The sequence below is a fragment of the Phocoena phocoena genome, chromosome 11, assembly GCF_963924675.1.
Source record: "Phocoena phocoena chromosome 11, mPhoPho1.1, whole genome shotgun sequence".
Classification (NCBI taxonomy): Eukaryota; Metazoa; Chordata; class Mammalia; order Artiodactyla; family Phocoenidae; genus Phocoena; species Phocoena phocoena.
The window spans coordinates 24,532,112-24,554,644 of NC_089229.1; the positions used below are offsets into that span (position 1 = coordinate 24,532,112).

Genomic DNA, 22,533 nt, shown 5'->3' on the forward strand with positions numbered 1-22,533 from the left:
CACATATGGTCTCTCCCAGGGAACTGACTTGTTGCTTCCTCCTATTTCCTTTATTGCTGGCCCTTGGATGAGGGTCCAAGCATCTGCCCCAAGCAAGATCACCCAGGGATTCCCAGATCACCACAAAAACCAAAGCAGAGGACAATAGGAGCTCACTCTGATTTAAATATAAAGGTCAGAATTCATTTTCAAGGATGCTTCAATCCTGCAATTTACAAATACAAATTAAGCAAGCCAGGCAGAACTCTCTCCCAAAGTCAAAAAAGACTAGACAAAATAGAGGAACATTCTCTCCTCACAAAAACCAGAAGAAATGTGAACACATGCTTAACACTTTGGTATAGATTATATAAATCAAAATATCCAAATAAAACATGAAGAGAGACCATTTTGACTAAGACTATTAACTAGAAATTATAAGCTCAGACCCAAAAGTCTAAGAGATAGTGGCTGATCAGTGTGTCTACTGAGACTGTCCATGACAACACAAAGTCAAAATTCCACAGTAAAAACCTGCTGCTAGACCACACTCCCCTCTCCATCATGACACCCACCCTTCTTCCATTTCAGACAAAGTAAACCTTGTGTATGTCTGATGTTAGCTCTAATCCACCTTAACAAAGAAGTCTGCAGTACCAGAGACTTGTAAATACCCTTTTGTGGAAGCATTCCCTAGATTTTAGGAATGTAGCCTTCAAAAGGACCTTCAAAAGGTTAAAAATGGCTTTGAATCGAATTGGCAGGTTTACCTTCATTCTTCCAGTAGCTTTACAGCCAGCGGGTACTGAAGAAGGCATGTTTTTTCCATAAAAAATCTGGGATATCTCATGAAAGGCTTCGGAAAAGAATCCTAAATCTATAAGGACTTCTATCTTTAAAGAAAAGAAAAAAAAGAGATTCTAAATTAAACCATTTGTTTTACTCACAAAATTAAAATTTTAGAGAAAAATCATCAACTTACCGAGATCCAAAATTTCTGCTTCGTATTGGTAACGCGTTATAAGTTAATGTTTAGACAACACAGCGGTAGAGATGCATGTGTCTGTGTGTAAGCCAGTTCACGTGTGCAGGGAACCAAGAAGCTAGTAAATCACATCAAGCGACTTTTCAAAACAATGGCCGTTCATGAGATGTGCCTTTTACTTTATCAGACGCAAACACATTTTCAAAAATAGGATAGACACAGAAGAGTTTTAAAAAATTGAACTCATCCTTTTGTTCCCATGGTCAAGTATGGTTTAAAAGAAAGACAAAACAAAAACACTCCTGATTTCTCTAACACTCTGAGGAATGTCAAACAAACCAGGAGATGAATTCCACAATGCATCAACCGTTCATTTCCTTATCCACAATGAAGGGACACTGTCGATTTTACAGACATGTATTTAACAACATTAGTCAATTGGTAACTATATATTGTAGATGGCTTATTTTGAATATAATCCAGCAAGACTTTCAATTAGGAAATTACAAGAAGAAATCAAATGCACGCGTTCGTTCAGCAGGTATATTGAGCTCCTCTTCTGCACCAAGCCCTCTTGGAAGTTACCTCCATTGAGATATCGGTTAGCTAAATTTAAGTGATACATGAAGATATACACAGTATGAAAAGAGATAAAAGGTACTGACAAAATACTATTATTGAAACTGTGGTTAGGAGGGACTTCTCTGAGGAGAAAACCTTCAAGAGAAGGTTTGGGAATGATATGATGGAGGGAGACGTGAAAAGTGCCGAGGGGACCTTGACTACAAAGGTCACATGGTGGCAGGAGCAATCCTGGGGTCTTGGTGTGTTCAGGGAATAGCCTGTGTGGCAGGAGCTTAGGGAGAGAGGAGAAGAGGGTTGGGAGGTAGGTGCGAATGGTGGCCTGTAGACCAGAGTGGAGACTTGGGATTTGATTCTTTGCATGATAAGTGATTGGAGAGTTTTGAACAGGGCAGGGCCTGTACCTTACTTATGTTTTGAAAACGTCTAGCGACTTTACAGAGAACAGAGATGGGTAAATTGTGGAAGCAGGGAGTGAAGTACAAACTTGGATGAAGATGATATATGTCTAAAACACAGAAAAAGAAAATCCAATTTATCCTCAACATTATACTCATCTTACTCTCTCTTTTCCTTTAACTACTATCTTAGGAATCTCAAGAGTGTACCAATTTTAAAGAAATAAAAAGAAGGTAAGTTAGAAGGAAACAGGACGTGACAACATAAAAATAAAACATAAGAAGTCAGGAGAATATTTTTACTGATGAAGAGAAAACAGCTCGTCTACTGAGTTGCATACTTTGGCTCTTGCCTAAGACACCTTGGGCTCTAATCTCCCTGGTGCCATATAATATCAAAGTAGGCATTAGGGAGTCGTTGGAGCTCTTTGCCCCTTGGAGGAAACATTTCCCCATATCTGTGTAAGGTTAGTTTCCGCTGGGCTTGACTGTGAGATTGCTGTACATGGACCACCTGTTCAGGTTACCTCTGGTTCAGTTTATCGAACCAATCTGACCATATGAAAAAGCCGTGGTGATAATAATGGACATGTATTTTCAGAAACAATGAACACTGTGAACACAAACAAGCCAGATGGGAAAAAGAACTTCTCATAAATCAACCCTTCAGTCATACAAATACAGAACCATCAGTACCCTTCCCAGGAATGCCAGATATGTTGAGAATAATAAATCTTTCAGGATGCTGGCAGTTCTAAAGTGAAGCCAGACCAGTTGATCATAAAGAGGTCTTAAAGCTTCCCCTGGAAGACACTAGTGCAACTGTAGAGACTTAACAGTGTGATCTACTGCTCTTCGATTTGTCAGAAAGCATCATTGTTTGCTATTTCCTGATTATGACTTTTCTCTCTTCCCACTAACTGACCCCAGTTTAGTTCGGGAAGGTCAGGCAAACTCTGCCTATGGGGGCTATCATTCCTTCCTCTGTATGATGCATTAATTGCCCATTTTCAGTGGTTCTGCCAACACTCTAGTTGCGTTTCCAGTCCTACTATGCTGATAAGATCCCAGTCTCATCTCACTCTGTTCCTGACACACCTACCAGATATATTGGATCAAGTCCTTCTCCTGATCAAAACTGTCATGAATTCCCCCTCCCAACCCAAGGCTAGAGAAGACAGTCCATAGTTCTTCACTGACTTTTAAGCTACTCTAGTACAAAAACAGTTGCCAAGTGCTAACAATCAATAAGAAATACTCATTTAATCAAAAACTTTACTCCAGATTCTTTCAGTGCTTCTCTGGACTGCCTTCTGACATGTTAATAGTTGTCACTGCAACCCTTCCATGCTTCTTGCCTCCTGTGACATCAGAATAAAACTGTGACGCTATTCTGACACCACAACCTCCTCCTTTCTCTCACTGCTCAGCCTCCGTATTACACCTCGGCTTGGAATTCAAGACTGGGCCCCTGGTCTCCTCCACATCACGGACCTCTGGTGTCCTCATGTCATCTACTCCAAACTGCCTGATCAAGACCTCCACTCCAGTCTAACCCAACCACCTCTGCCCCCTAAACAAGTCAATACTTCCTCACCTCTACACCTTTCACACTACTGTCTGCTGAGAATGCTCCCTTCTTCCCCTCTCCTACTCAGTTAGTTCTGTCTTTTTCAAGCTGAAATCTTATCTACCTGGTTGAAACCTAGAGACCCAGAGCCATTTTCCCCTCTTTCAAACTCCTGGAAATAGCGTTCGTCACACTCGTTTGGAAATGATCAAGTGGGAGGTACACACATTATTCTCTTGTGTGTATGTCCCATCTCTCTTCCCTATTTTCACTTCTTTACAAAAGCAAAGACCATGGGTTACATTTCTTTGATTAGAGTTACTAACACAGTGCCTTTATATAGGAGATACTTGATAAATGTTGTTTCAAAGATAAAACAATAAACATTTACCAAGTATCTTCTCGGTGAGTTCCCACCAAACACCAAGGAGAGTGTGGACAGTAGACACTTGATATATGTCTAAAGATTTTAAATCCAATTCAACAATTAATTACTGAATATCAAGTATATAAATTTATTACTCAAGACACTATAGGGAACCAAAAGATGCAAAAGAGACAGGCCTTAGCCTCGAGAATTTTGCAGTCTTGAAGAGAGCACTGTTTTAAAAACAGAGAAAAGTTGTATGCAGCTTTTTAAAAACTGTTATTAGAATTCAAAAGCCAGAGAACTGTTAAGAGTTCAGTAACTCAGAAAGGGTGAACCAGAATTCATGGCTGATTACAAATTATTTATTCCCAGGTTAAAATGTATTATCTTAAGAGCACCACAATTCCTGTTAGGGAAGGTGTTATCTTTATTTAGAAAGAGGATGCAATGGACAATTTGGGTCTGAAAATAAGGCCCACAGGCAGGGTCTTGATGGAGAGAGCAGTTCAAAGGGCAGTCTTATTTTCCCTTATTAGAAAATGTGAAGGATCGGGGAAGAAGGGTATTTCCCAAAAAAGGAGAAGGAGGGCTAAGCTAGGGGAGTGTGGGAGCCCACTCACCCGCAATTGCAAGAGCCAATCAGGCACATCTTGTCGAAGCCCCACATTCAGTAACGCCCAGTTGGTAGGCTGAAGTCAGCTGCAGTGGGAGTATTTATACCATGGAAATTGCAAATGTTACAAATCAAAGCTTTTTTTTAGAGTGAGTTGTAAAATATTTACCAGCACACGGCTGACGAAGCCATGGGATAGGAGGCAAAAGAGTGGGATAACGGGCAAGAAATATTTTAAACTCAGAGATGCTAAATATTCTAAGTTGCTGGTTTTGCCTCAACTAAAATTTCCTTATGTTCCCAATTTTCAGTAAAGTCCAATATAGAAATAAACACCTTGGGTGGATGTAGTTTGTGTGTTTACGTGTGTGTGTGTGTGTGTGTGTGTGTGTGTGTGTGTGTAAAATATGGAATAGGGTTGAATTCCATATTAGAGATGAAGAAGTGCAGAACAGGGAGCAAATTTGCTGGCTGCTGAAAGGATCCATGTACAAAACAAATTCAATGACAGTGGGAGCCTGCGACCATGGGTGATCGGGAAAAGGGGCAGAGAAAACAAGATGCTTGAGGTTCCCCACTCCACATGGGGTTCCAGCCAACTGCACACAAATCTTGAAAGCAGAGAGCCTCCTGACCTCTGGGTTACAGAATTAACTGTAGTTTAGTGCCTGTGCGTTTTATCACCTCAACTGTCTGTGCAATTAAAAAAAACCTCCTGTATACCATGATATACACAAAGATCCTTAGCAAAACAACTCCCAGAAACTTCGGAAAATGACTCATTAGTCTCCATGAGGAAAGCGATCTTTCAGAAATGGTGATTTCTAGGCTGAATGGTGCCAGGTGAGCCTTGTTACCAGGGGTAGCTGTTCCTCACTTTACTGTGGCCCAAGAATAAAATGATCTAAGCCTTACTACGTGGCTCTTCCTCATACTTTATTAAAATGTTGGGCAAGTTTTTTTTAACATCAGTACAACACCATATATTATTATCAGCTTATGATGATAATAATAAAAAAGTAATTCATGACAGTATCTTTAATAGTTCAAGAATATCAAATGTCTTAAAAAGCTTGAAACATACCTTGAGGATTCTTGCTTCTAGATTTCTGACTAGGTCTTGGCAAATTCCAGAAACAAAATATTGGTACAATGCAAGAAGAGGCAGAATCTACCAACAGAAAAACACTCTGTTTTGAAACGTATTTTATCAAGTTAATAACCTAATAATACAATTTAGCCAAATACTGATGTAAGAGATGTTATGCAAAATTGTGATTGATTTTTCCATATTAGAAGACTGTACTGTTTGGTATAAGTGAAATGATCTGCCTAACATATGTTTCATAATTTTATCAGAATTTTAAAGTGCTATCAGTGACTTAACAGTTCCAAGTAGATGTTACTTGATACCCAAAACCTAGGCTTCACATTTCCTTAAGCATGGAAAAATAAAAATCCAGTTAATCATCTTCCTTGAAAACAAATTATTTCAACATATACGTATGAATTACTGAGGCCTGTGGAAACATTCTAGCAAATTAGCTACCAAATAAATGCAAAATTTAAAGCAAAGGAACTCACATCCATGTCCCCTAATAGCTTCTACTTATTCGTCTCAATGTCAGCTATTTGTCTTCAACTGGAATATCTCCATCATCAAAAAATATTTACAACAGGCCTGTTTTATGTCAGACACTGTTGAATGAGAAAAAAATCTAAGTTCTTGCCTCCATAGAGCATATATTCTACTGATTAAAACGCAAGCTTACTCTTCATATAACATTTTTATTTTCCTAAAATTAACCCCAAAGTTCAAGTCTTCTTGGAGTCCCATGGATATATGTGAAAGCTTACAGACTATCAATTTTTCAATTGACCAAACCAGTATCCAGCTAAAGGCAGGTGTTGAGGGACAGTGTTGCCTAGACTTCTGAACAGCTCCTGATCTCAACTTAAAACTGAAGCTCAGTCCCTACAACTGGGTCCTGCTCCATCAACGGCAGATGGAGCAAGAAGGGGCACTGGGATCCTTACTATTTAGCAAACTATTTCCCATGATCCCACAGCAATGGGTCCCCTAGCAAATTTTATATGTTACAGCTGTCTCCTTAGCCACTGGGCTCCTTCTGGAAGGTAGTGTAATAGAAAATGGAAACTGTTTACATCTTGCAAGTTTAGCTAAGGAATCTCATTGTCAGTCAACTGGCAGCTGCTAACAGCAACAGCTTTTGAAAAGGACTAAAACTGGTCTTAAATGATTTCAGACATAACACAATACATTCTTCTACAATGCTGCTCTACAAACATAACACAATACTTTTTTCTGTAATTAATGCAGCACAAAACGAGTTGGCTATTACCTTTGAGATTGTTTCTTTAGTGACAAATAAAAACATACCATTTTATTGCTGCCAATTGCTCAATTATTCAGAAAAATGTTCTCAATTTCTTAAGCTTCAGAGAAAAAAGTCTCATTTCTTTTCCAGGGCAGGGATATGTATTATATATGAATATGACTAGGCAGCTAAAAGTTACCCAGGGGATAAAAACTATTTTCTAAATCCAGAAATGAATCCCCTTAACAAGAGAGGAGCACCATCTTGCTATTCTTTTCTAATAAACAATTTTTTGCCAAATCTGCCAAGTGTTAAAAGCATGTATCAACCTCTTCACTTTAACACATGACATTATAATTTAACAACTAATATCAGGGGGCAGTAAATCTTTTCAAGATAAGGAGAGAGTGAACTTAGAACAAGAGAAAACAATACATGAGAAAAAAGAAAGTAAGTATGAAAATTATAGAGGAAAGGGAAAGAAGCAGAAAAAGAGAAAGAACATATATTAACAAGCAAACACAGGGGAAAAGAGATACAGAGGTAGAGGAAATAGCACAGAGGAAGAAAAAAGGACAAATACGATAAAGGAGGAAAATATAAAATAACCAACAGAACACCCTAATTTATGTCTAAAATGCAGTCAACTTCAAATTTATGAGATACATACTGTGGTTTATTTCCCTAAAGGAAAAGAGAGTTGTATTTGGGTTTTTTTTTAATTTCCTAGGATCTTAAGAAGTGTCTGTCTTTAATTTCACAGTTAGAATCTGTTTTTCACTTAGATGTGCCCTTAACACAGAAAAGACAAGACACAAAGATAAATTTATCTCAATAAAGAAATACTCCCAGGGTTTCGATATTGACATGACCTGCATGACTTAATGCAGTGAAGTTATAAGTGCACTAGATTCCTGTGTTTGAGACCAGTGCAACATTCTAGTCAATTTCACCAAATGTCTTCTAAAAAAGGTAAAATAATAGAGTAAAATAAGAGAACAAAATCAAATAGGCATGGCTATTGTACCCAAAAGGCAATGCAAACAGTGATGTCAAAAGAAAGAATATTAATTAATATGTTTCATCTTGAAGTACAGATCTGAATCCCGAAAATAGAGTTTAAAAGTTAAATAGGAACTGACCAAAACTACATTATTAAAACTTGAAAAGTATAAGGTAAATGGGGTAAGATACCACAGTGAATTAAGATTTGTCGATTTTACAAATCACTTACTATTAGATTTTGCTTAGCAAAGTGCAGTTCGCGGATTACGTAATACAGACTTGCAACTACAGAGCAGATGTCAGCCCGGTATCTGTCCGAGAAGAGCTCGATGCCGGGAAGAAGCTGAGTGATTTCATACTGAGCATAGCAACGTTCAGCTTTAGGGTGTAGAAGTGTGGTTCTAAGCAAACCCTGTAAATGAAAAAGGTGAAATGAAGAGCTGGAACTTGCATCTGCAACAACGAGAGAGAAAGATAAGTACATGTATTACTTCCCAAAGTGCTTTGCGTATGCCTAGCACACTGTATCCTGTAATAAACGATACTTATCAATATCCTCATGACTATAGGTTCCAAATGCTTTTACCACTCAAGATGGGCCTTTTAAATTCCATAGTAGTTGAATAATTATCATTTTAAGAAGAAATTATATTAAGTTATCATTTGTTGAGGGTCAGTTTTGTGTTGGGCACTCTTGGTAAATTCTTTGTAAATATTACAAAAATCTATGTTCTTTCCACTATACCAACCTATATAAGTAGAGGAAAGAAAAACATATTTCAGAAGTCTAAATCAAGCAGAGGTAATTTTGAATTTTTATTGAATTAAGTAAAAAGTTGCTTTGTTTAATTGACCAATATTTCTTAGGTAATTTATAATGACCAGCGTTGTACCAGACATTCAGAAACAAGATGAATACACAAAATCAAATTGTACATTTAGGAGTGCTTCTTATGTTATCTTAAACAATTAACATTTCTTGATGACAAATGCATCATAAAGTTATTTTAATGTATATATCTGGAACAAATTTTAATCACATTGCTCATTAAACTTATGATACCTAGTCTAAAATATTACAGTTGTTTAATTTTTAGTTTTACAAATTTTCTTTAAAATCATAAAAAGAGCAGGTTTTAAAAATAAATCCCCCAGCTAATTTTAAGTGTCATATTACAAAGGAATGATGTCCACGTTTAAGCAAAAAATTACTTACTTCTAAAATATAAACAGCATTATCTTCAGGAATGAGGAATATCAGAAGAAAGTAAAGGATGCAATAGAAGGAATCCAATTCGGATTATTATTCCCTTTGCATCCTTGCCTCTTCCACCTTTTCCCTTTGAAGCACAGGCCAGAAGTGTATGGAACATAAGAAAATGGAAAACTCTGGCCATATGCTCATCCAGATTTCATAAGCTACTAGACTCCTTAGAACAAGAGTGTCCCATCCTTCAAAGTAAACAGAACCTTCAGGAGACTGCAGAGGCCCCTGGCTATGTTCCCAAATCTTAGAATGTCTTGTATTTCAGATAAAAGCTCCTTTCTTCTTCAGTAAAGTCAAACCCAAATCCTAAGAACTGCAGACACTCTACCTATATAGTCTTCAACTTATTTTTTGCTTTCATTATATGGTATATTTTACATCACGCAATTGAGCAAAACTTTATTTAGAAATGAGGCAACTTAAGGCAACCCTTTAGACTCGGTCAGATTCGCTTCACTGCTCATTAGTAACATGACATTACGAAGGACAGGAGACTTAGTTTCCTTATCTGTAAAACTCCTCCTTCTGTAGCCAAAATGAAAAAAGTGACTCTGCTGAATATTATGCCACAGGGGTTCAGCCATTGAAGGAAAGACGGGCTTATGATATTTAATCAAGGTTCATGCTATTTCCCTACGTGCAAGTTTTATGAATATGCTAAACCACTGCCTTTTTTTTTTTTTTTTTTTTTTTACTGAGTGCATGGTCCTGCTGCTGTAGAAAGGTATACAGGAAGTGTTACCTGAAAGAGTAACCCGGACAAAAGGCAAGAGTTGGTTCTCTTTTCAACGTCCAATGTCTGAATAAATCTAAGTATAAGAAAAAGAAACATTCATAGACAATGTTCCAAGACTATTTTTATATAAATACATCTCTAATACTCATAGACTTTCCAAAATTAAAATAATCTTTGTGATTCTAAAGTGCTACATACTCATATAAGATCTAGGACATAGAAAGATGGAAAAAAAATAAAATGAAAAGTCACCTATAATCCTACCACCTAAACATGATTACTGGTAACACTTCGGCCACTTTCCTTCTAGATTTTCTTCTACATACAATAATACACATGCACACTCACAGTAAGACTAAAATTATGCAATACATATTATTTTATAAACAAATTTTTTATTCTTGGAGATGATGAGTTACATCATTATTTTACAGATTTTAATATTTTTATCATATGCATGCACCATAATACTAAAATATTCATCTCCATTTTGGTTTTTTCCAACGCTGAAATAAACACTGTTGTACCTACATTTCTGAGCACTTGTCCTATTAATTCCACTGGATAAATCCCTAGAAGTGGAATTTTGGGGAAAAGGAGGTACACAATTTTAAATCAAATTTTTGATGAGTACAATTAAAAAATTTCCTCCCATAGATTTAAACAATGTGTTTCCTCACCAGCAGTATATTATGGATCCATCGATGACATTCAGTCTTTCCACCAAAGATTAAGGTAATATCTCTGTGTTTACTACTGTCTCGTTTTATGTCCCTTAGTAGAGTTTGAGTTTTCTTTACATGGGTCTTGAAACTCAAATTTGCAACTGTAAACCACATTACCTTCTTCTAAATCTTATTTCAATAACACCAGTGGGCTTCACTGGATTAATAACTTAGTCAGTCTGAGTTCAGCTTCTCTATGTGGTGCTTTACCTTCTGAACAGTGGGGGGAGAAGTTTCTTCCCCTCAAGGAGTCTCCAAGAACAGCCAAAGCCCCTGGAGTATCACAGAGCCTGTGGAAGTCAGACTTCCAGCTGGGTAACCAGGAAATGACTTTCTGTTGATTGAAAACCACTAAGTAAAAACTTCAGAGCCTCAGAGAAGCTGAGGTGTCCTCTGGCAGGAATGCTATAGCTGTTCTTTTCAAGCTGGGAACCTTCCTCAGCTTTTCTATTCTCTGCTGCCAAGCTCTACTAACTTATAAACTCAAACTTGCGTGCGGATCGTGTGTGTGTGTGTGTGTGTGTGTGTAAGGAAGAGTTCCGTCCCAGGAGTGGTAAAAAAAAAAAAAATCAAACTTGACAGAGTTTTTAAAAAATCTTTAAATGTTTGATATTTTTTAAGTGGTAATTCCTTACTTCCCCTGTCCAAATGCTAATTATCTGAAAACAGTGTGATTATTAACTAGGACAAGTTATTATTTTTAAAAACTTTCTCTACAGCTCAAAATACTATGCAGATTTTTGCCTACCACGCCCTAAAATGTAACTAGATAGGTAAAGGAAACCTGTACCTCCACTCTCTTCACACTTCCTAAATTTCACACATTAATCAAATATTTAAGATATCTGTGAGTGCTAACTAGGTGTAAGGCATTGTGATGGGCTTTCCCATATGTTACATGTGGCAGGTTGAATAATGCCCCTCCCAAAGAAATCAACGTCTTAATCCCCCAAACCTATGCATATGTTACTCCACGTGGCAAAAAACAAACAAAAACCCCAAAACCAAAAAACTCTGCAGATGTGATTAAATTAAGGGCCTTGAGATAGGGAAGTTATCCTGAATTACTGGGTTCAATGTAATCATAATGCTCCTTATAAGAGAAAGGCAGGAGGGTCAGAGTCAGAGAAGATGCGAGGACGGAAACAGAGCTCGGAGAGAGAGAGAGAAAGATGACAGGCTCTTGGTCTTGAAGACAGAAGATGGGGCCATGAGCTGAGGAAGGCAGGAGGCCTCTAGAAGCTGGAACATGCAAGAACAGATCGTCCCCTAGAGCCTCCGCAGGGAGCTCAGCCCTGCCAACACATTGATTTTAGGACTTCTGCCCTCCATAACTGTAAGAAAATAAATTTGTATTGTTTTAGGGCACTAAATTTGTGGTAATTTGTTATACCACTAATAGGAAACTAATACAGTCTGTGTTATGGGCTAAATTATGTGACCCACTGCACCCCCGAAATTCATATGTTGAAGTCCTAACCCCCAGTGCCTCAGAAGGTGACTATACTTAGAAATAGGTCTTTAAAGAGGTAATCATGTTAAAATGAGGTCATTAGGGTAGGCCCTAATCCAATATGATTGATGGCCTTATAAGAAGAGCAGATTAGGACACAGACATGCACAGATGGAAGACCATGTGAGGACAGAGTGAGAAGACAGCCACCTACAAGCAGGGAGAGAGGACTCAGAAGAAACCAGGCCTGTCAACACCGTGATCTCGGATGTCAAGCCTCCAGAATTGTGAGACAATAAATTGCTCACAGATTGGTACTCTGTTGCTCGTTTGTACTAGCAAACTAATACAGTGTGTCATGTAATTCCTGTCACCATAGTTTACAAATGAGAACAACTGAGGCTCATGCAGGATGAGTAACTTGCTGGGGGCCCTAAAGTTAGGCCCTAGTCAGCCTGCCTCCACGCTGTTATTCTTTCTCAAAAACCAACTGTTCATCCACTCGTTCATTCATTCAACAAGTAGTTATTGAATCCCATCTCCATGCCAGGCACTCGGGATACACTGGTGAACAGAACAAAGACCTATGCCCACATGGTTCTCACACTCCAGGTGTGGCAGGTGCTAACAGGAAGAGGAGATGGCCATCAACAAGAAACAGCACAAATAAGTAAACCGTATAAGCCTGTATGATATGGACACAGTTGCCCGGGAACCCAGTGCATGTGAGGTGTGGCACCCTACATGGCACGGGTGGGCAGCCCACAAAGGAGGCGACAGCTACGACACAGACCACTCCATCGTCACACTCACTGTGCGATCTTTGCTGATATCACCGCCCCTTGCAAACATCCCCAAATGCCAACTTTTGACAGAAACTCCTCACTGTAGTCTTTGGAACCTGGAGGTGAACAGCTGTCAGTGGCATTGGTGAGTGAGCTGCCATACTCCTTCCATGTGTGCAACACGTCTTGTTTCCTGAATATGTCATCAAGAGCTTGACTCCAACATTTAAAAGCAGCCCTAAAACAGAAATAGAGCATGCAGCAGCATGTTTTCTGAGATCCGTGTTATTAAATCTATCTTCCAAAAGGGAAAGCATTTCACTGAAGAGACATTTTAATTAAAATGTTAGAGAATGGATCTATACCATTTATTGCTCATAACCATTTCTCTCAGGTAGCATTTGATGAATAAAATGCAGCAATGGAATATTATCAACAGACTAAAATTTATGAAAGGCAGTATTTTTCACAATAATTAAACATTTTTTCAGCTGAACAAAGTTTCCCTTGTTTTACTGACTCCTAAAAACTACCTTTTCTTTTGTGCGAAGACAAGAAGACTTCCAAGTTCATGCAATGCCTGAACGTTAAGACTTCTTTCATTGCTGGTTTGCAGAACTTCTGTATTTTTAATCAAGTGAAAGAACAAATGTCAGTCCCTGGAAAATATTTCCTGTATATTTTCAAGAATATTTTAAATTGCCTTATACCTTAACTGTGTAGATAAGCAAACTTCAAGCTAATAGAGCCTTTAAATGTCACACAATATGGGTAGAGAAAGAGAGCAAACGATGTTCTATTTTAATGTCATGGAGTGGGAGATCGGGTCAAAGAGGTGGGAAATGGGAGAAAGTACAGTAAGAGTCGGGCAGGTTGAGATGGTGAAGGAGAAAAATCCAGAAAAAGTGTGCAAGGCAGAAAGGGCTGGGTATATATATATATGGCAATGTGCGCGGCCGGAATACGCTTTCTGGGGAGGGTGAAGAAGCGGGTAGTGGTAAGATTACGGAGGCATCTGAGTGCCACGTGGAGAAATGTGGACACTATTCTACAGCACATGGGAAGCGTTGAACAGTTTGTTTTTGATCAGGGATGTGACAAGAGCACAGCACTTTGGATTCTTCCTTTACCCAAATGCAAAAAAGCACATCTTGAATAGTACCTGAATTTGTTGTTTTCTGATGAATACATGCATTCCAGGATGTGTAGCCACAAAACCCAACTAACATGGCAATGGTGTCTAATCAGGGCAGCAATGTCCCCTAGAGGGTATTTTAGAAATTTGAGGAGGGTTTTGTTAGTTGTCACAATGGGGCATCTGCTAGTATTTCCTAGGTAAGGACCTGACACTTGATGGCCTGCCATGCACAGAACCTTCCCCCACAGTGAGGAAAAAGGTGAGAAACCTATTTATAATTATTTGAGTCTAACATCTAACTTCATTTCATGGAAAGGGTATGTTTGCGTGTTTTCAAAATGCTCTGAGTTTTCCAGAAATGCAACCACTGTAATATTTTGTTTTGTCCAGAATGGCCTAGATTTGCCATTTTAGAACATCATGTCACCAAAATTAGCAATGCTGACAGTACTTGAGTTACCAATACACCTGTATCAGTCTGCATTCGTAGCTGTCACATTCATGTGTATCCTGTATACTTTACATACTATATGTGAGCATCTGATTGCTTCCCTATACCTCTAGTGCCTAAGCTCTTACATACCAACAAATAGATTCTTTTATTATAAAGTTATTTCATTTTATTTACCCTTCATTTTATATTTAGAGCTTCATATTGATTTTTAAAAATAATGTGCATAAGAAGAATAAAGGGGGAGTTACAAAATGTCTGTTATAAAAAAGGGGGGACACTGGGTCTACAACATGGACTGAATTTATACTGCTGAATTTGCAGAAAAACCAAATCAAGTGGAAAGACAAGGAAAATGCAATCAGCTGGGGCAGAGCAAAAGCACATAAAAGTGGCCACGTCTCGACAAATGGTTCACAGATTGAGTTAAGGTGGGATGGATGGGACGGTGCCTAGAATCTCACAATGGTGACAGCCAATCTGGGAAAGTGGGTGATGGGAGGGGCTGGAAGCTGCTTGTCTTGACGCTGCTCTGTCACTGTCCACGAGGGTGTGATGAATAGATTCTATGTTCAAGCTCTTTCATCCTATTTCTACAGACAACATTTCAGTTATAGTCTAGCACAGGGAACTATATTCAATATCTTGTGATAACCTATAATGGAAAAGAATCTGAAAATATATATAGATATAGATATATAACTGAATTACTTTGCTGTACAGCCGAAACTACCACAATATTACAAATCAACTATACTTCAATAAAAAAATAAATTTAAAAAAGATAATATTTCAAGACCAAATGCAATCTCAACATTAAAGTGACAGATCATATTGAAAATGAACACATAATGAATAAATCTTACTAATAGTTTCATAATAAGAAGAAATTACGAGTCCAAGTTGTGAGGAGGGAAGTTTGCTTTTCTCCACTGAGCTGAAAACTTGGAAGTGCTCCTGAGAAAGGTCAGGAGGTGTTGGCATGTGCATCTCTTCTGTCCCAAGGCAAAACTCCACCTTTCTGGTAGTGAATTTTAAATTGTTCATTCCTCCTTTGTCTCCTAAATTCATGAAAAAAATTTAAAAGAAACTTAAAAATGGAGAAAGAAGGGAAGTTGACGAGGAGGAAAAAAGTAGAAGTGGAAAAGGAGAAGGAAGGAAGGGTTTTGTACAGAGCTGAGACTCATTTGCAGCTCGAAGGACACTATTTCCTTAAACTTCGTATCTCGAATCATTTCTGAAGAGCCCAGGTGTGTGATGTGCTCTACACTCGTGTTACCTCATAAGGAACAGCACAGAGGGGCAGTTTGCTGGAAAGTAAATGTTGAGATAATGCTTTGCTCCTCATGGGGACTGGCAGAAGTTGCACAGGTTTTGAGTTTGCCTTTTTTAAAAGAGTTTCCAACAGTAAGATGTTAGTTTGCCTCTGGGGCAGAGGCCTCTGGGATAGAAGCAGTGCAGAGGTACTTCTGACCTGAGGGGAGAAAAAAAAATGGGAAAGAACCTGTCTCTGTATAAGATTAGAGAACACACAGGAAAAAAAAAAAAAAGGAAAAATATTCTAGGGGAAGTAGTCAAAAACTCAGAGACAGAGAAGCTAAAATGGATTTAGGTCTACAGCCCAAGGACTGGGGATAAACTGCTGAGAATATCTTAGTACCAGGTGAAATTCAGATTGAGGTGGCATAAACCATTCTTAGGAATTGTATTTGCTTTTTTTATTCATGTCCTTAACCACTGTTAATGTACACCATAATTGAAAGAAGTTTAAACATGATGTGGAGGGCCAATTTAATGTAATGTGTGCCTGTGGACAATACAACCAAAAACTGTGGGTACATATCATAGTAAGTGCCTTTTGCGGGGAGAAGGGGCAGCAACAAGAATGAATAAATATTGATACATACATACATACAAACATATATACATACATAAATAAAACTTGTCAGTGGTTGTAAAAAAAAAATTGGTCAAATTTCTAAAAGATCAGTTCAGAGACTATTAGCATCTTAGATGCTAAATTTAAATCTATTATTAATAACTTTAAAATCCAATTATTTTAAGTTTATTCATTTACACTTATTCTTTAAGTTTATTCTTATTATTCTGATAAATGTGAACAGCAAGTATTATAAAAACAAATTAGGGTTTTAACAAATTTTAAATTACCTAAATGTAGATAATTTGAGATTTTTCTCGGCCTGAATTTGAGTATCTTCTTTCTCTCTGAGGTTACCACTTAACCACTTGAAGTCCTGCTTTGACTGAGTTTACAAATCAATAGATTTTGAGAAGGAAGCAAACAAGTGTAATGTAACCAAGAACAGTGAATATCTTTTTTTTAAGCTAAAAGAAATCTCTAAGATCAAAATCTATGGTATTAATAAGAAATTTTACTAGATGTGTATATTAAAATGCATCCCTTTCTTAGACATTGATAAAGTAGTGTTTTGGTAAAACACTGTAGTTAATTCGATATGAAATGAAACAATTCATCTACTTATAAAAATAAAACAAGACTATAGCACTGCTTCTGTATTTACTCCACTTAGGGATTATGCTCATTTCACAGACGGCATAGAAGCAGATGAGTGAGGCAGTGCTTTGGTTGCAATAAAGTGCGAGAAACAGAGATGTAAGCCACTAGACAAGAAGAAGAAAGTGAAAGGCAGCAGGGAGTGGGCATGGAAGTGGGGGAAGGAGGAACCTACGGCAGAACACAGTACACCCACGGGGTGGTACCCTGGGTAAATAAAGAGGAAGGGATGTAGAGCAAGTACCGTCAGTCCTCCATTTCTGGGGATGCAGAACCATAGATACGGGGGGCGGGGGAGGGGAGCTGACTGTAAGAGACGTGTACATCCACGGATTTTGGTATCCACAGGGGGTCCTAGAACCAATTCCCCGCAGATGCCCAGGAACGACTGTATTTTACCTTGTGTCTGGGCAAGAAATAACGAAAGCAACTTTCTGCTGTGTCGGATTGATCTGTTTTGATATTTGGATTTTTCCAAGGTCTCTCTAAAACATCTCAAAGTGTCTGTCACGTCCACGGGCACACAGAGGAGCTCTTTGGCTTTGCTGTATTCTGAAAGGAAAGGGAAGAGTCACGTGAGGGATGAAATGTTGCAGCAAGCCAACAAGCAGCAAAAGACTTTCTAATTCAGAGAATTTCTTGGGCCCAAACGAAAGCTGCTAAATTCAAAGCCCCCAGGTCTGCAGCAGTTGTTTCAACGTTCAGATCAAAAAATTTTTTTTCGGTATATTTGACAGTTCTTTTTTAAAAAAAGAAAAAAACTTAGAAAACTTTTGATTTGTATGAAATGCAAATAACTTTAGATCTTGCCAATTTTCCTAATAAAGCCTCCTACTTTTTCTTTTGCTGATCATAAAAGATGAAATAATCTACTCCTTTTCAGCAGCCTCTTCAAAGCCAAGGTGCCTTGGGAAGGAGACGAAAGGAGGAAACAAAGAAGCTTGGAGATGGGCAACTGCTCCCTTGAGAGAAGGAAAAGACAGCTTTCTAATACTGGAGGATGGAGAGGAAAGGAAGATGAAGCCATAAACAGGTATGGAACTACAAAGCAGTCCTGAAAAGTGGCCAGAAGGGCAGATGTCGGCAGAGAGCTGCTGCGAGGTCCCTGGAGAGGAAGTGACGGTCCCATAAATTAGGCTGCAGACCGGCTGCATACACCACGAAGCCGGCACACGGGAAAGAAGAAACACAGGCTTCAGATGAATAACAAATAAATTTACCCCTTCAACAAGCTGAGCAGGTCGAATATCCCCTGTAAAATCTGAGGTCTTGAGAGTGCAGCAACTTGCTAGGGAACAGGGCTATCAGAGGTTAAGAGGCGTGACCTCTGCCCTCAAGAAATTTACCGTTTAGCTGAAGCAAAGAGGCATTCTAACACTGGAGTATGAAAATCACCTTGACAGAAAGTATCTGGTTACATGTGAAAATGAGGGAAAGATAGAAGAGAGAGATCAGTGTATGCAGGAAAGGATGAGCAAGAAAGACTTCATGGGAGAGAAGCTATGCCAGCTGTGTCTTAGAGGATAGGGAAGGTCAGATCAGGAAGAAAGAGGCAAGGGGTTTCAGACAGCTAGAATAAGAATAGCTGAAGCTGATTAAGTGTTTATACTATGCCCGTAACTATTCTAAATAATTACTGTGATAGTCTCACTGAATCCTAGCAACACCCATAAAAGGGATGTACTATTATATCCTCATTTTACAGATGAGGAAAATCAGGCGTAGAGAAGTCTAGCAGCATCCCTTGGGTCACAGAACTAGTTTGTGCAAAGAGAGGGTGGGAGCAGGATTAAGGGTGGCGATTCAGGGCACAATGAGATGACATGGCCAGTCCTTTTGAACTGAGAAGGGTTTCCAGAGGCCTGAAGCCCTCGCTGAGTAAGCGGCCTTCATCCTCTTCAATGGACAGTCAAGAAATGGTTTTGAGTAGGACCCCAGCAGAAAGAGATAAGTATTTCAGGAAGAGTTAGCCCACCACTGTATGCACAGCAGCCTGCAATGGAAAGAGGGTGGCGGCTGGGAGGTTGGGAAGTTATAACACAGACATTGTATGATTTGAACTTGACTGAGGTGGTAGCAGTGGAAACAAGGGAGGGACACAGGGAACACTCCAATGTTAGAAGCGACAGGAGAGTGGTTAATTGGCTATGTGACGAAGAAAAGAAAGGGAGTGGGAATTACCTCTTCCCCATCTTTCAGGGCCAATGACCTTGCTTCCTACCTCAATGGGAATAAATGGGAAGAATCCAAAGGGATTTCCTGCAATCCCCTACCATCAGACCCACCCAGCCCCCGGCACCTGTGTCCATCTACACCGCCAGGGCATCACTCCAGCAATTCTGCTCTCCCCTCCAAATCATCAGTTTTTCCCTCTACTGAATCATTCTCAACAACATTTTCCTTTTTTCTCCTATCTTAAAATAAAAAAAAAAAAAATCAAAAAAATTTCATGTTCATTGCAGCATTATTTACAATAACCAAGACAGAAATAACTTAAGTGTCCATCAACAGATGAATGGACAGAGAAAATGTGGTATATACCCAATGGAATATTATTCAGCCATAAAAAAGAAGGAAATCCTGCCATTTGTGACAACATAGATGGGCCTTGAGGGCATGATGCTAAGCGAAATAAATTCAGACAGAGAAGGACAAACGCTGTATGATCTCACTTACATGTGGCATCTAAAAAAAACAAACTCATAGAAACAGAGAAGAGATTGGTGGTTGCCATAGGCAGGGGGTAGGGTGATGGGCAAAATGGGTGAAGGGGGCCCAGAGGTACAACTGTCAATTACAAGATAAATAAGTTCTAAAGCTGTAATGTATAGCATGGTAACTATATCTAAATTTCTAAAACAGAAAAAAAAATATTTTTAAAAAATAAAAAACCTTTCTCTTAACCCTACTTGCCCCTCAAGATACCATCCTATTTCTCTGCTCCATTTTACAACAAAACTCCTCAAAAAGTTCTGTTTTCACTGTTCCCCATTCTCTCTTGAACCTGCTTAGATCAGAATTTCCCCCATCATTTCACCCCAAGGATCTTCACGTGGCTACATCTAATGTTCAATTTTTAGACTTTATCCCTCATAAATTTTCAACAGCATTTGACCCAGTTGATAATTCCCTCCTTGAAATACTTTCTTCCCTTGGCTTAAAGCTCCTTTTCCAACCTTACTGACACTCCTTCTTAATCCTCTTTGCTAATTCATCCTCATCTACCCAACCTCTTAATACTGGAAAAGCCCAGGGCTCAATCCTTAGAATGCCTCTCTTTTCTTTTTTTTTTTTTTTTTTTTTTTGCCTCTCTTTTCTTAACTAACATTTGAGGCAGGCTGGGACCTGGGACCCTTTGCTGCAGTGCTTGCACCTGGACAACGTCTGCTCAAGCAACAGAACACAAAGAAACTATAAGGGACTAAAAATAACTGTGTGCACGCACAGTTGGGGCAAATCATGAACAATAAGATATACAAACTGTCACTTCTGAGGTGCCGGGAGCAAAAGCAGGGTACTGGGCATGATCCCTGCACACAGGACCACCAAGGGCACGGGGAGACCACCCTAAGGGCCCCCCTGGCCTTACCCACTGATCTGCCCTCACACCCCATTTAAGGAACCAGCCCCCCTGCCAGTCGGGGAGCGAGCAAGGGAACCTGTTAATTCTTCTTGCTCCCCCGTGCTGTAGCATGAGTCCCAGTAAAGCCTTGCCTGAATTTCTCATCCTGCCTCTTATCAACTTCTACTGATTAAAGAGGCCAAGAAGCCAGGTTGGTAGCACATTCACCCCCTTGATGACCTCATCTAGTCTCATGGGTCTAAGTATCCACATGCTGCTGGCTCCCAAATTTCTATCTCTGGCCCCCACTCTCCTGAAGTCCTAAGACTCATCTATCCAATGGTCTCCTCCGCTGTGCGTTTAATAGACATCTCGCACTTAACAGGTTCCCAACTGATTTCTGAATCTTTCCTCCCTAAACCTACTCCTCCCATAGACTTTTCCCACCTTATTAAGGGATGGTTCTATTTTTCCAGTTGCTCAGGCCAAAAGCTGAAATCGCCCTTGATTCTTCTGCCATCTCATGCCCCAAGTCAAATTCACAACAAATTCTGGAGGCTCCCTCTTCAGAAAACATCCAGAGTGCCACCATCGCTCACCAGCTCCACTCTCCACTCCCACTCCCACTGTTTTCCAAAGACCTATATTATCTTCTTTGGAATTACTGCAATCGCCGCCCCCAACCAGTCTCCCTGTTTCCACCCTTGCCACTCTCAACACAGCAACCAGAGGATGCCTTTTAAAATGTAAGTTCTCTCAGGACTTCCTTGGTGGCGCAGTGGTTTAGAATCCGCCTGCCAATGCAGCGGACGTGGGTTCGATCCCTGGTCCAGGAAGATCCCACACGCCGCAGAGCAACTAAGCCCATGCACCACAACTACCAAGCCTGTGCACCTAGAGCTGACGCTCCACAACAAGAGAAGCCATCACAATGGGAAGCCCACGCACCACAATGAAGAGTAGCCCCCACTCACCGCAACTAGAAAAAGCCTGTGCACGGTAACGAAGACCCAATGCAGGCAAAAATAAATACATAAATAAATAATTTTTAAAAAAATAAAATGTAAGTTATTTCATGTCAAGTCCCTGTCCAAGACCCTCCATTGGCTCCCTCATCACCTACAGCAAACACCAAAGCCCTTGGAGTGACCTCTAAGGCCCAACATGAACAAGCTCCCCATCTCCTCACTATTCTCCCCCTCACTCCCTCCCATACCAGGCATATTTCCACCTGAGGGTCTTGGCAACAGTGGTTCACTTTGATCTAGAACATTCTTCCCTCAGGTATCTCCATGTCTTGATTCCTCAGCTCCTTAAGCTTATGGCTTAACCATTAACTTCTCAGTGAGGCCTCCTTTGATCACCCTCTTTAAAATTGTGACACCCATTATCTTCTGACGTACTATGTGTTTTACTTGTTTATTGATTGTCTCTGGCCACTAGAATGCAAGTTCCATGAGGGCAGGAATTTTTACCCATTTTGTCCACTGAATTCACCCCTGGCCTATAACCATACCTGTTATGTGGTATGTGCTCGATAAATATTTGTTACATGAATGAATGACAACAGTTTTCAAAGCTAAATGGCTGGGATAAACTTTATTAATAACCACTTCCATAGGCATTAATCGCAATCAATCCTCACAGCACCTTACAACTAGCAGAGATAGATATCACTTATACTTTACAAAGGAGGAAAGGTGAATTTGAGGGACATTCCCTGTTTTAAACCCTTAACAAGAGATAAGAGAGAAAACCAGGGTTCATGTCTGAAGCCTTTCCCAACTAGTTTTCCAAAGGGTATAAGATTTGGGGAACAGGAAGTGACACCAATTTGAGGCCTGCTAATGTGGGCACAGAGACACTTTGAGAATAAGACAGGAATAAGCCTGGGGTCCTTGTAAGCCCAGGGAGATCCCGACGGAATTCACAACACAGGGTCACATTCGAATGGCCATAGAGATAAGTCTTTCATTACCACCCTCACGTCTAGAAACCCTGGAGGCTCTAGTCAAACCAGGAACATGGCCACATGGAGA

General features: G+C 39.5%; 1 protein-coding gene across 2 annotated transcripts in view; it reads right to left on the reverse strand.

Moving 5' to 3' along the window:
- Window positions 1-22,533, reverse strand: part of CFAP54 (cilia and flagella associated protein 54) — a 297,839-nt gene that overhangs the window by 117,933 nt on the left and 157,373 nt on the right. Inside the window, exons 40-47 of one of the 2 annotated variants that reach the window (XM_065887669.1) lie at window positions 17,332-17,484; window positions 15,263-15,457; window positions 13,341-13,428; window positions 12,836-13,045; window positions 9,851-9,917; window positions 8,071-8,253; window positions 5,582-5,668; window positions 750-872 (exon numbers count right to left, since the gene is read on the reverse strand). In XM_065887669.1, coding sequence (XP_065743741.1) covers window positions 750-872; window positions 5,582-5,668; window positions 8,071-8,253; window positions 9,851-9,917; window positions 12,836-13,045; window positions 13,341-13,428; window positions 15,263-15,457; window positions 17,332-17,484 — 1,106 coding nt within the window. The remainder of the gene's footprint in view (window positions 1-749; window positions 873-5,581; window positions 5,669-8,070; window positions 8,254-9,850; window positions 9,918-12,835; window positions 13,046-13,340; window positions 13,429-15,262; window positions 15,458-17,331; window positions 17,485-22,533) is intronic. The other variant, XM_065887671.1, reaches the window with a different exon arrangement.